The sequence below is a fragment of the Heterocephalus glaber genome, unplaced genomic scaffold, assembly GCF_053883595.1.
Source record: "Heterocephalus glaber isolate CG9 unplaced genomic scaffold, H.glaber_assembly_v1.0 deba00001745, whole genome shotgun sequence".
Classification (NCBI taxonomy): Eukaryota; Metazoa; Chordata; class Mammalia; order Rodentia; family Bathyergidae; genus Heterocephalus; species Heterocephalus glaber.
This window is the reverse complement of record NW_028258451.1, coordinates 2,960,399-2,974,505: the sequence shown is the minus strand read 5'-3', so window position 1 is coordinate 2,974,505 and position 14,107 is coordinate 2,960,399. Positions and strand designations below refer to the sequence as shown.

At 41.4% G+C, this 14,107-nt stretch overlaps 1 protein-coding gene and 1 pseudogene across 2 annotated transcripts; one reads left to right on the top strand and one right to left on the bottom strand.

Annotated features, from left to right (window-relative positions):
- Nucleotides 1–2,191: 2,191 nt before the first annotated feature.
- On the bottom strand, nt 2,192–13,171 carry LOC101706607 (uncharacterized). Of its 2 annotated transcripts, XM_087200852.1 has the most exons (4): nt 12,950–13,171; nt 12,566–12,604; nt 11,880–12,006; nt 2,192–4,174 (listed from the first exon to the last, which is right to left on the bottom strand). In XM_087200852.1, exons 1-4 carry the CDS (start codon nt 13,022–13,024, stop codon nt 2,709–2,711), a joined length of 1,707 nt encoding a protein of 568 aa, XP_087056978.1. In that variant the 5' UTR covers nt 13,025–13,171; the 3' UTR covers nt 2,192–2,708. The 2 variants fall into 2 exon arrangements, with proteins under 2 accessions (XP_087056978.1, XP_087056979.1); XM_087200853.1 differs by lacking the exon at nt 12,950–13,171 and having other exon boundaries at nt 12,129–12,931.
- Nucleotides 4,657–5,606, top strand: LOC101706233 (meiosis-specific nuclear structural protein 1 pseudogene; annotated as a pseudogene).
- Nucleotides 13,172–14,107: the final 936 nt, after the last annotated feature.

Below are 14,107 nucleotides of genomic sequence, written 5' to 3'. Positions count from 1 at the left end.
TTTTCTTTGCAAGAACTGCCGGTATTTCAAATGGCTTGCCTGTGTTGTTTCTTGACCTATTGACATATTTAAATGAATAATTTAACCACATATTCAACTTATAGGTTGTCTTTCATTTTAAGCAAAATTTTCAAGGGTATAAACATCAAAATGATATTTTAAACATAGGCAGTGTATGTATTTTCAATTACACCTTTATTAAAATATAACAAATATTCAAAATTTGTACCTTCTAAGTCATTTTACTGCATTGCATATCTAAGTTCTACAGGTTATTTGCATTCGTAGATAACCACGGTGAAAACTGAATGCTGTTTCTGACAACTCTCCTAACTCCATTTGTGATACCATTTTTTGGGGGGGGGATACCAGGGATCAAACTCGGGTCCTTGTGCTTGCGCAGCAGGCTAAATCCACTGAGCTAAATCCCCGGGCCTCGTGATACCATTTTGATAGTTTGAAACTGGACATGATTGGAGGATACACACTAGGAAAATTGGCAAACACTACAAATCATGGTCTGATTTATTGTATTACTTAATAAATTATTTTATGTCTAGAGGTAACATAAAAGAATATGTGAATACAGATTAAACTTAAGAGTGTGTGTGTCATTCACTGTGCATGGCATGAAAAACTGCTGAACAAAAATGAGCTGTTAATATGGAAACAAGAAAACATGTAAAATATATGAACACTTTGACAAATTCATAAAAAGAAGTCCAACATCACAAATCAGTACAGAAATGCAGTTAAAACTACTGCACACTTCTAAAAAATAGACCAATTGTTGGCAAAGGTGTGGAAGAAATGCAATTCTCATAGTCTTAAGCAAACAACCACTTTGGTTCAGTTAGGCAGTTTCTTAAGTTAAGCATCCACCTTTCTGTGTCTCAGGCATTACACTTTGAGTCATTAACACAAAATGACCCAAATGCTTACAAACACATGGATAAACAAATGTTATATCCACAGAAAATGTCCTACTCAATAATAAAAACAGGGTCAGGGATTTAGCTCAGTGGTTCTGCCACCTGCCTTGCAAGCACAAGGACCCAAGTTTGATTCCCAGTACCCCCCCAAAAAAACAATAAAAACAATGAGCACCTCATACAAGCGTTGAAACAGTCTCAATTATCATAAATGAAACTAGAAAAAACATTTTGCCTTCAGTCATACAAAATTCTAGAAAATACAATCTATTATGTAAGTAAAGGAAAATTAATGATTTGGTCAAGGATGGAAGAGGTTAAAAAAGGGAATAAGGTAAACTAGAGGTGACCAGTATGTTCACTGTAATAATTACAATGATGGCCTAGAGGCTTATTACAGGAAAGATATAACCCAAGATTCACTCCATTTCTTTCCTGATGACCTTGTGGGGCCAACTCTGCCTCAGTGGCAAGTATTAGTGGGTAATGGAGTTCATTTCCACATGGGATGATCGTTAGGCCACACAGCCACTTCATTAAAGTAATCCATCTCCCTTCTCTCTAGGTGTGTGTTTCTGGCCCATAAAAGTGAACGTTCCAAAAAGTATACTGGAATGAATACATGAAACTTCCAGTTTATTTTTTTTCCTGACAATGACCTCAGCTATAGACCAGATATACATCCCTGGAGATGATGATAATGTTTGTGCACATCCAACACAATTACTTGAACATTTTACAAGGAACAAGTTTTGTGTACTTTGCTGCTGTCTCCATCACTCCTTATTAACCCAGCATTTTTGTACCTATTAAGATTCTCTCTGGCTTCCTTAATCTTAAGAGGGACACAAGCTCACTGAATTATGGGTATACAGGCACCTGATTCCTTTGCAGAACCTAGGGCAGACACTGTACTCCATGGTGCTGGGCACTGTATCTTGTGTAAGCAAACAAACAAAAAAGACACAAGAAAAAAAAAACAACCCAGAAATCTAAAGCTTGTCTGTTTCCCAGAAACAATAGGGATTGTTACAACTTCCTGCCTCCTCAAGGTGTTCCCTGAGACCACAAAAAGTTCTGGCACTCAATCCACAACTCAGGAAGCCTAGAGGACAAATCAGGGAAGATAGTTACATTCTCACATTATTCCTGTCTCTGAGGTACCAAATTATCTGAATTACCCCCCGACACACACACACACAAAAGGTGTGTACTGTTTTGAAGACATCTCACACAGTGAACAGAATTCCAAGATTACAGGAACTTAAATAATGAACTTTATTACAAAAATCAAAACAATATAGGCAGGCAGTTTCCAGGTTGGTGACTTAGAGGCTGGAAAAACATCCAGTGTCAGAGTTCTTCTTGACAAGCGGCCCAAACACACTTACTTACCTGTGTCTCTAGTACTAGGTCAAGTTCATGCCCTAACCTTCAGGAGAACAGGAAGGAGGGCTTAGACTTCTCATGATTTCATCCAGCAAATGGGGAGGAGCAGCTCCTCTGTACACATTGGGGCGGTGACAGGTGCACTGTGTAGACTTGCAAGTGGAGAAGTGAAATAGCCTCTGCCTCAAAACAGTGACAAACGGCAAGGCCCTTGCACAGGTTACAAAGTTTAACACAGCTGCTTAAAGCTTCTATGGACCTGGAACTAAAGGGGACTCTCCCCACCATGTGTCTTCAGATCTTGAGGGCTCAATTCAGATGGACGGCTCTCAGGTGGTTTGCTCCCATGTAATGACAGTACAAAGAATGTGTGTGCCCCATACATAGCTAAGGTCTTTCTCCAGTGTGAACTCTTTGGTGTTGAGTGAGGACAGATTTGGAGCCAAAAGACTTCCCACATTTACTACACTGATAAGGTCTTTTTCCAGTGTGAATTCTCCGATGTTGAATGAGACTAGAACTTTGACTAAAGGACTTCCCACATTCACTGCACTCATAAGGCCTTTCTCCAGTGTGAACCCTCAGGTGTTTAATGAGGTTAGATTTGCAGCTAAAGGATTTTCCACATTCTTTGCACTTAATAGGCCTTTCCCCAGTGTGAACTCTCTGGTGGTTCCTAAGGTTGGAGCTATGGCTAAAAGTTTTCCCACATTCTCCACACACATAAGGTCTTTCCCCTGTGTGGACTTTACGATGTGAACTGAAGCTAGAGCTTTGCTTAAAGGACTTCCCACACTTACTGCATTCATAAGGCCTCTCTCCAGTGTGAAGTCTTCGGTGGTGAATGAGACTGGAACTTCGACTAAAGGATTTCCCACACTCACTGCACTCATGAGGTCTTTCTCCAGTGTGTACTCTCTGGTGGTAAATGAGACTAAAGTTCTGGCTAAAAGATTTTCCACATTCACTGCATTCATAAGGTCTTTCTCCAGTGTGAACTCTCTGGTGTTGAATGAGGTTGGACCTTTGGCTAAAAAATTTCCCACATTCCCCACATTCATAAGGCCTTTCTCCAGTGTGAACTTTCCTATGGCTGTTGAGGCTGTAGATCTGACTGAAGGATTTCCCACATTCATCACACTCATAAGGCCTTTCTCCTGTGTGAACTCTCTGATGGATAATAAAGCTGGAGTAGTAGGTAAAGAATTTTCCACACTCACTGCATTCATAAGGCCTGTCTTCACTGTGGACTTTCTGGTGCTGAATGAGATTACATCTTCGTGTACAGGCTTTCCCACACTTGCTGCACTCAAAAAGCCTTTTCCCAGTAAGGACTCTCCAGTCCTGAACCAGTGTGTTTGAGTGGCTGAAGGTTTTTCGGCATTCTTCCCAGTTGTGGTGATTTTTCCCATTATGAAAAGCCACCTGGTAGTTACTTGGTTTCTCTCCTGTGTGAGTGATTTGTGGACAGGGAAATCCCATGCTGGCCAGGAAGCCCCTCCCAACTTCCTTGCAGGAAAAAGGCTTCCCTGACACATGGAGCATGCAGCTCTTTATAAATGAGGTTCTGTCCACAAAGCTTCCAAAGGATGCCTCTTTAATGTGCTGCCTTTGGCGCTGGGGAAGATTAGCAGTGAAGTGGAATTGCTTCCCGCAGTTGTGTGGTTTTTTCCCGCAATGTGTTCCATGGTGCGGAGCCACGTGCAGAATGTCTCTCAAAACCAAGCCACAAATTTCACAAGCATAGGCATTCTGGGAAAATGACCCTTCTTTGGGAGTCCTGACCTGTGATGATCTCACAGAAAGGCCCAGCTCACAAGATGCCACTTCATGCTCCACTGTACATGAACAACCTGAAAGTAAAAAAGTAATGATGAAGTACACATTGCCTTTATTAGGAGGGGTCAACACAATCACAAAAACACATCTGAGGAAGTTAGTTGCTTCAGGAACCTGAATGGAGGAACCTGACTTTTCATCAGCCAAGATGGCTTCCAAAAGGAGAATTCTGAGCTTTAGTGAAAGGCATCAAAAATTAGTAGATCAAAACTACAGCAAAAAATTGCACATGGAAGCACTAAAAAAGATAGAGAGTCAAGTCAGGAACCAAATTGGGGTTTTTTGGGGGGTCGGAGGGTTGAGGCAGGGTCTCACTTTGTAGTTCAGGCTGGTCCTGAACTCACTATGTAGCCCATGCTGGTCTCGAACTCATGGTGATCCTCCTGCCTCAGCCTCCCAAGTGCTGGGATTATAGGCATGCGCCAGTATGCCTGGCAGGAACCAAACTGTGCAGAATTAAAATGATTACTATGTTGCACACAAGAGAGTCCTCAGATTATCACAGAACGAGCAGTTTGAGTTGGATATGGAAGAAGCCATCCAAAAAAAAGCAGAAGAAAACAAGAGATTAAGGACATTCCAGCTTGAACAAGAAGAAAAATTGGCTGTGGAACTGAGAAGACTAAAACGTGAAAATCTAAAAGATGAAAAGATGAGGCAGCAAGTAAAAGAAAATAGTATTGAGCTCAGAGAATTGGAGAAGAAATTAAGAGCCACTTACATGAATAAAGAGAGGGCAGCCCAGATTGCTGAAAAGGATGCCATTAAATATGAACAAAGGAGATGTAATGCTGAAATAGCCAAAACCATTATGGAAGAGCACGAGAGAGTAATAAAGGAGGAGAATGCTCTACAAGACAGATGAAACAAAGAGAAGGCACAATACTATCGTGACTTAAGAGAAACAACATGAAGAACAAGAAAAAAGAAAGCAGGACGCTTATGAGCAGTAGCTGAAAGAAAAACTCATGGTTGATGAAATTGTTAGGAAAATATACGAAGATCAATTAGAAAGGGAACAAAGTTAGAAAAAAATGAATGTAACTTAAAAGTACATTCAAGAGTTTCAGAAAGAGCAGGCTCTGTGGAGAAAAGAGAAACATGAGATGGAAGAGGAAAACAGGAAAATGATGGAATTTGCCAAAATGCAGCAGCAAAGAGAAGGATGGCAAAAGTTCAAGAAGTTGAGGGGAAAAGACTATTGCTTCAAAATGAGCTGATTCAGAAATTGGAAGAAACGCTACAACAGCATGAAGATTTGGAACAAGTTCGACAAGAATTATATCAGGAAGAAGCTGAAGTTTGTAAGAGGAAAATAAAAGAAACAGAAAAGAAACTGAGAAAGCAAAAAGAGATGAAGCAAGATTTTGAGAAACAAATGTCCTTGAAAGAACCAGTACAACAGGCTGCAAAAGAAGAGACCTAGGGCCAGGGATCTGGCTCAGTGGCACCACTCCTGCCTCGCAAGTGCACGATCCTGAGTTTGATCCCCAGTACCCCCCCAAAAGAAGAGATCTTTAGAAAAACTATGCTAGCTAAACTTGCTGAAGATGATCGGATAGACTTAATGAATGCTCAGAAACAAAGAATGAAGCAACTGGAACATAGAAGGGCTGTGAAAAAACTTACTGAAGAGCGTGGTAACCAGTTCCTTGCAGACAAGCAATGTGAACTTGAGAATGGCAATTGCAGCAAAGAAGACAAGGGTGTATCAATGCAATTTCTGAAGAAGAAAGGCTAAAACTTCTCAAAGAACATACTACAAAATGACTAGGGTATCTTCCTAAAGGAGTTTTTAAAACAGAAGATGATGTTGATACGCCTGGTGAAGAGTTTAGGAAAATGTATCAGAAAAGAAGTGAAATTTGTCAAAAGAACTGATGGCAAGATTTGGTAAAACCTGCATTCTTTTGTATGTAACCACTAGACGTCAGTGTAACTTTTGTTTTACAGTTCATTGTTGGTAGGAATCCACTGTCTTACTTGAATTTTCTAAAACATCCCTTTATTTCATAATTTATAAACAAGTGTCAGATAAAAATTAAACACCGTAATGTCTTTAACTGCAAAATTAATTTTTTCCATTATTGTAGATAATTTGAAGATCTTGATTCCATAGCACCACCTGATGTTATAACACTCTCTCTACATCTAAGTATAGGCCAAACCCAGGCTAACTCCTCAATATCTCCCTGTCTAGAGATTTTCTGTTATCTCCATCCTCAAGAAAGTCTATTCACATTGACTAATAAAAACTTTGGGCCATGGTGAACTGCTTTCTATTACACACCCCCCCCCCCCCCGATACTGGAAAGAACCAGTGCATGGGACTGTTTTCAGAAAAAGGAAATTGGGCTTTGGCTGTGGAAACAGCTGCTCTACAATACAGGGCCCTTAAGGTCACAGAGGAGAGCAAGCCTTCCCAGACTCAAGACATAAGGAGGAGGCATCATCCAGGGCAAAAGGCTTGTTCAACTCATTTCCTTGTTAAATGGTTTTAGCTGGACCGTATCAGCTAGTGACATGTGATGCTATGAACTATAATCTAGACCCAGGAAAATGTCACTTGAGCAGTAACTGGTGTTCAGGAACTATTAAAGGATATATGTATACTTCAGGACATAGTATAAAATAAACAGAGAAAGTGGTGTGAGGAATACATAAGATACAGATTACAGACAGGTAGGGATTTGCTCTGGGATGGAAGTGAAAATAAAAATCACAAGTGGATAAATTGTCAAAAACAGAGAAGGGAAAGTAATAGTGAGTTGCAAATGCTAATAACATCAAGAAACTGGTCAAAACCACAGGTTCCTAGTTGAAAACAGTCCAAATGTCCTGCCATCCCCTTGGTCAGGATCTCTCTGAATCCATCTTTTTACAGCTGGAGTCATGAACATCCTGGGGAAGCATGGAGGAGTCTTCTCCTGGTCCCTATTGAGGAGTTAGACCAGGATGGTGCAAATCCTCAGGGAAAGACGGACCATTAAGAGCAGCTAACACTGGCCCTGAACAACACAGCTCTCAACGATACACAGGAAAATGTTAGCTGTCAAGTTGGTATAGATTCAAATTAGAGCATTAAAAATAGGATATGAAATATAATTTGCATGGTAACTGTAAAAAATAGCTTCAGAAAAGTTCACAAAGTAGGGCCGGGGATTTAGCACGATGGTTCCAGCGCCTGCCTTGCAAGCACAAGGACCCAAGTTCGATCCCCGGTACCAAAAAAAAAGTTCACAAAGTAAAGGACAAGGAATTAGAATTTTTCACAGTGAAAAAAAATGAATTGAACACAAAAATAGCAATGCAAGAAATTAGGGATAAAAAAGCTATAAAGCATATAGAAAACAAATGGCAAGATGACAGAGGTCAGTCTCTCCTTACTGGTAATTATTCTAAATGTAAATGAATTAAACTCTACACAAAAAGATTAGCAGAATGGGTTAAAAAACAAAAAAGAAAACAACCATGATCCAACTATCATTTTAGATTAAAAGACACAAATAAGTTGAAAGTGACAGCTTAGAAAAAGACATTCTATTTAAATAGTAACCTAAAGACAGCAAGGATGGCTATATTAATATCAGATAATACAGACTTTAAATCAAAAAAGATTATAAGACACAAAGATGGACTTTGCTTTATTACCCAATTAACATAATCAAAACACACAAAGAAAAAACTGAATGAATTGAAGGGAGAAAAACAGTTCTACAATCAAAACTGAAGATAGCAATACCCCAATCCCAGTAATAGACAGAGAGAAGAGTGAGAAAATAAAGGACCTAAATAATACAATAAACCAAGCAGACCTAATAAATATGAGGAGAGCACTCCATCCCACAATGGCAAAATATACATAGCTTTCAAGTGCACTTCAGACATTCAAGATTGACCATGTTAGGACACACATTAATCCCCATTATTTTTTTTTTACATCATACAAAGTATATTCTCTAACTACAATGGGGTATAAGTTGGAAATAACAGAAGAAAAACAAAATTTACAAATATGGAGAAATCAAGCAGCATTTCCTTTAATAGGCAAAGAAGAAATAACAAAGGAAATTAGAAAATACTTACAGATGAATAAAAATAAAAGCACAATATAACTAAACTTTTGGGATGCAGCAAAAGCAATGTTTGGGGAAACATATGCTATAAACATATCAAAAAAGAAAGATCTCAATTCATCAGTCTACCTGTATACCTGAAGGACCTACAAACAAAAGAACAAATAAAACACAAAACTAATTTTTAAAAAATATGAGAACCAAAATTAATATAATAGAGAAAACAATACAGAAAAATCAATGAAATCAAAAAATGGTTCTTTGAAAAGGTTACCAAAATTGATGAACCTTTACATAAATTAAAGTGGGGGGAATTACTACCAATTCTACAGAAACATAAACTGACTCTGTAACAGAGAGAACAGGCAAATTCTCAGGTACACAAAACCAACCAGGACTAAATCATGAAGAAATAGAAAACCTGAACACATTAATAAATAGCAGGAAAACTGAACCAGTAATGGAAAAAAGCTGAGCAATAAAGAAAACTCTTGGATCTGGTGGTTTCACTGGTGAATTCAAGTAAACATTTAATGAAGAACTAATACCTGTCCTTAATGCTCACCCAAACTGTAGCATGACTTCTAACTACATTGTATAAGGCCAACAATATTTTGATTCCAAAGCAGAAAAAGACACTATTCTTTTTTTTTTCACCAGGAATCGAACCTGGGACCCTGTGCTTGCAAGGCAGGCGGTGGAACCACTGAGCTAAATCCCTGGCCCAATTCTTGATGACTGATGTAAAAATTATCCAGAAAGTATTAGCAAATATCTGAATTATGGAGCATACTAAGGGGACTATACAGTGACCAAATAATTTACTCCTGCAATATATGGTTGCTTCAACCTGGGCTGGGGATTTAGCTCAGTGGTTCTGCCATCTGCCTTGCAAGTGCAAGGTCCCAAGTTCAATCTCCAGTACCAAAGGGAAAAAAAAAAAGGTATGGGTGCTTCGACCTAAGAAAATCAATCAAAAGAAAAGGCAAAAGAAAAACACACACAATCACCTCAACTGATGTACAGAACCATTAGACAACATTCAATATCTTTGTATGAGGAAATCTCTAAGCAAACCAGTTATACAGAGGGGTCCTTAACATAAAAAAAGTCACAGAAAAAAACCTGACAGCTACAATTATACTAAATGTTGAAAGACCAAACACTTCCTGGAAGAGCAAAAACAAGACAAGTCTGCCTGCATCCATCCAAATAGTATTTGAAGATCTAGTCATGGTAATACAGGCAAGAAAAAGAGAATAGATCAAAATGGCAAAAAAAAAGCAAAATTATTTCTGTTCACATGTAACAGTACAAAACCCTAAAGATTGTACCAAAAAACAATTATGGCTAATAAATTCAGCAAACAAAGGCAAAAACAACACACAAATATCAGTTGCTATACACTATAACATCAAAAAGAATATGACACTAAGGAATTAACCAAGGAAGTAAAACATGTGCACTATAAAAACTATAAATATTGCCAAAAAAAATAAAGAATAAAAAATAGGAAGATACTACATGTTTATGGACTGGACTAGTTAATATTATTAAGATGTCTATAGTACTCCAAAGTGATTTACAGATTGAATGAAATAGCCATCAAAACCTCAATGATTTTTTTTTTCTTTTTTTGGAAAACAAAAATCCATCTTAGAATTCATATTCAAGGGTCACTGAATAGCTAAAGTGATCTTGAGCAAGATCAAAACTTACTGCAAAGCTATGGCAATTAAATGTTGTTCTTCCATAAAGACAGACACATAGATCAATGATGGAATAGAGTCCAAAAATAAAACTCTCAAATGTCTGGCCAATAATTTTCCACAAAGGGAGCCAAGACTGAAAGGACATACCTTCTAATACATAAGCTAGGAAAAGTGAATATCTACATGTGAAAGAATAAAGCTGGAACTTAACCTGACCTCACATACAGTAACTATCGCAAAATGGACCAAGCTGGACATGGTGGTGCACTCTTACAGCACTTGGAGGATCACTTCAGCCCGAGATCAGCTTGGGCCACATAGGTGAACTCTGTATTAACACAGCAAAACCCAATCTCAACCAAATCAAACAAAACAAAACAAAACCACACAAAAAAAACTGGATCAAAGATCTAAATGTTGGAGCTAAAACTATAAAACCCTCAGAAGAAAATAGAGGAAAAGCTTATGATATGGGATTTATCAAGGACTCCTTCGAAATGACGCAAAGGCAATAAAAGAGAAAACAGACAAACTGGATTTTATCAAAACAAAAATCACATATATAAAAGGACACTAACAATAAAAAGCCAACCCACAGAATGGAGCAAACATTTATAAATCACATAGCTTTGATCCAGAGCACATCTGATCCAAAGCATACAGAGAATTCCTAAAACTCAACAACAATAATCCAAATTAAAAAACAGCCAAGGGACTGGAATAGAAATTTTTTGAAAACATACAAAAGGCCAATTAGCTCATCTCCCTCAATATCACTAATCTATAGGAAAATGTAAATCACAACCTTAATGAAGTATACCGTACACCAGTTTGGATGGCAATTACTACAATAATACAAAATGAGTGTTGACAAGGCTGTGGACAAACTGGAACTTTGATGCATCACTGGCTAAAAAAATAAAAAAAGTACTACATGATGCAGTGAAATAAAAGTATGACTGCTCCCAAAATAATTAAAAATAGAATTACTATATCATCCAGCAATTCCACTTTTGCACATACTGCATGTCCAAAGGAATTAAAAGCATGGGAAGATATCTGTACACCAATATTCACAGCACCATTACTTACAAAAGAGCATAAAGGTGGAAATAACACAGCATACACTGATGGATGGTGAGCAAACACAATGTAGTGCAAACATGCAATGGAATATTATCCTTAAAAGGAAAGGACGTTCGATTCGGCCTTGTCCTCCAACATAGGTATAGCTTCAAAATACTGTGCTAAGTGAAATGAGTCAGATGCAAAAGAATAACTATTGTCTGCTTCCACCCATGAGGTACTTAGGTCAAATGTACAGAAAGAAAAAAAGAATGGTGGTTGGCAGGGGATGAAAGGAATTATCGTTTAACAGGTTGTTTCAATTTTGCAAGAGCAAAACCTTACGGAAGGGTGGTGATGATTGTTGCACAATAATGTGAATGTACTAAATTCCACTGAACTGTACACTTACAATGATTAAAGTGATAAACTTTGTTACATATATCTTATCACAAAAAAACAAATGGCACCTTAGAGGAGATTCTTCCAAGAACAATTTATATCAGACTGACAATTTCAATGAGAAGATTTCACAGCATAGTCGGGAATGGATAAGTGTCAGGTATAAGAAAGAAGAAAACTTGAGTGCATGGACCTAGACAGTTACCAGACTGGGTGAAGACAAGTTGGATGACATCTCTTAGGCTCATTATAAGATTATTGATCCTGAATCCTCACCTTGAGGCTCTGGGACAGCAGGTACTGTGATGAGAGGGCAACAGGAATGCTCCCAGTCCACAGCACCTACCAGGAAACTGGGAAAAGCAGCGTACCCATGGTCCAGATCTCAGGACAATGCTGCTCCTCAGGAGAAGGAAAAAGGCAGAATCTAACCTAGAGGACAAGAATGGGCATACAAGACTTACCCAGAGAGGATGTAAGTGCCAAGTTCTCCAGCATCACGTCAAGGTACAGGTGTCTCTGGGCCTCATCAAGAAGATCCCACTCCTCCCAAGAGAAGTACACAGCCACATCTTCAAAGGTGACACTACCCTGGCAAGACAGGGACTGATCAAACCGTGACCACTGTTTCTCTGAAAGACCCACCATCCATGTCCCACACATCCACTCTCATGACCACCTTCCTCCCAAGCTCCCCAAACCTGAGGAGATACCAGTCTGATGTCATTAGTGCCAGCTCTCTGTTCATTCACGCTGTTTTCCATTCTGCAACCAGACAGAACTTATCAACCTCTGGAAAAGATAACTTCCCTCCCCTGATCCAAAACTCTCACTGCCTCCACAATAGATGCCTAACTTCACAGGTGCTCAGTCCAAGCCTGCCTCCTGTCTCCTCTTGTCTGGAATTCTTTGCCAATGAAAAGGACCACAGTTCCCTAAACACTCTCACTTCCAACCAGTTCTGTAGGCTGGTATCTGCATACCTGTGACAAGCTCTTTCTCTGGTGGCCCTAAATGGGAACTTCTCCATGCAACTCCAAGTCCCTGATCTTGGTGGTTCCCCAGGGTCCCAATCTAAAATTACCAGAAATCTGAAGAAAATGTGGGTGGCGGCTTGGAGCAGTGGGTGACTGGGACATGCTCCACTTACCTGAGCAGGTTCCAGCAGCACCTCAGCAGGCTTGGGAACCTGCGGGAACAGCCAGACCAGAGAGGCTCCCTGGACCCCGGCACTGCCCCAGAGCCAAGCAACTGCGCCCAAGTCGAGGGCCAGCCTCGTGCCTCAGGGCCTGCGTAACCGACCTCTATCAGCTGTCGGCCGTGAAAGCAAGCGTACAGACCCCAGGTCTCCGTTCCCGCGCCCCTCCTCCGCTGAGCGGCCCTCGGGCACTCCGCAACCCCAACCAGCCCGCGTCTGCATGGCGCGGGGCCCGGGGCGAGGAGGCCTCTCCTCGGTGTCCCGCAGCTGAGGTCCGTCCGCGGTGATTACGCGGCCAGGGCTCCCGAGTCCTCCCGGGGGAGAAGCGGCGCTCACCTGGGCCGGGCCCCTCGGCGCAGCCGCCGCCATCGACTCTGGGGCGCCCGGGGCGGGCACCACCGATCCAGACATGCGGCGTCCCCCACTCAGGCCCCGGTCAGTCACTGCGTCTCAACGCGGGACACCGGAGGGGCTGTCGACAGGCCCGACAGCAGAGACGGCCAAAATGACCGCCAGAGAGAAGCCGGAAGTCCCTCCCCAAGTTTACGCCCGCTGGCGGGGCCCGGTCCCCGGGTCGCCAAGGGAACTACGCACTGCGTCGCTGCAAGCGTTTCTGGGTACCGGGCCTTTTTTTTTTTTTTTTTTTTTTTAATAGCGTCTCACTGTGTAGGTCAGGTTATCCTTGAACTCGCCATGTAGCCCAGGCTGGCCTCCAACTCATGGCGATCTTCCTGCCTCTGCCTCCCGAAGCGTTTCTGGGTAATGCAATGCCCACTGCTACTGCAGCGCCGCGAGGGGCAGCCCATGCCCTACCAGTGCGAGAAAAGACTCACTCGCCACGCGCTGGGTGCCGGGAAACGTCTTCGACCTCTCGGGGAGCCCGTGGATGGATGCCTTGGATTGGGGAGTCGAGTGTAGTATGTGTGCGTCTATGTATGTGTGTGCGTGTTTGTGTGTCTGGAGATTGTTCGCACTCAGCTGCATCCACATCCCTTTTTTAAATTTAAATTTAAATTTTTTGTTATTTTGAGACTAAACCTCACAAAGTCACTAATTCGTCCAGCCTGAGCTGGAATTGGTGATCCTCCTGTTTCAGCCTCCCAGAATGTTGGTATTACAAGCTTGTGCCATCACGCCCAAATCTGCGGTGGAAGGGATCGCTTAAATCTTAGAGGTTGAGACTCTTGCAGCAGAGCCGAGGCGCCCTCCGCTGGAGGTGAAAGTAAGTGCAGCTCACAGGCAGCCGTGCGGGCTGCAGAGATGGAGCCCAGACCGGAAAGGACAACCGGGGCGAGGTGGAGGGGCCGAGGGTTCCTCGGGAGCAGGCTCTCACCTTAGTTTCTGACACTGGCCACGCCCTGCCCTGGAGAAACCAGACCACTGCTGCTTCTGGACCTGCTCTGATCACCGCGGATCGGAAATGGTGACTTGCTGCTGCCCAGCGCCTGCTGGCGCCAAGGCAGCTCTTAAAACACACGGTGTCCTCATCCACCG

Excerpts from the sequence above, each read along its gene's own strand:
- LOC101706607 (XM_087200852.1), bottom strand. The coding sequence starts at position 13,024 with ATGTCTGGATCGGTGGTGCCCGCCCCGGGCGCCCCAGAGTCGATGGCG. Across the intron at positions 12,007-12,565 it reads TGCTGCTGGAACCTGCTCAG|GGTAGTGTCACCTTTGAAGA; the intron begins GTAAGTGGAGCA and ends CTGTCTTGCCAG. Across the intron at positions 4,175-11,879 it reads GGCACTTACATCCTCTCTGG|GTTGTTCATGTACAGTGGAG; the intron begins GTAAGTCTTGTA and ends TTTTACTTTCAG.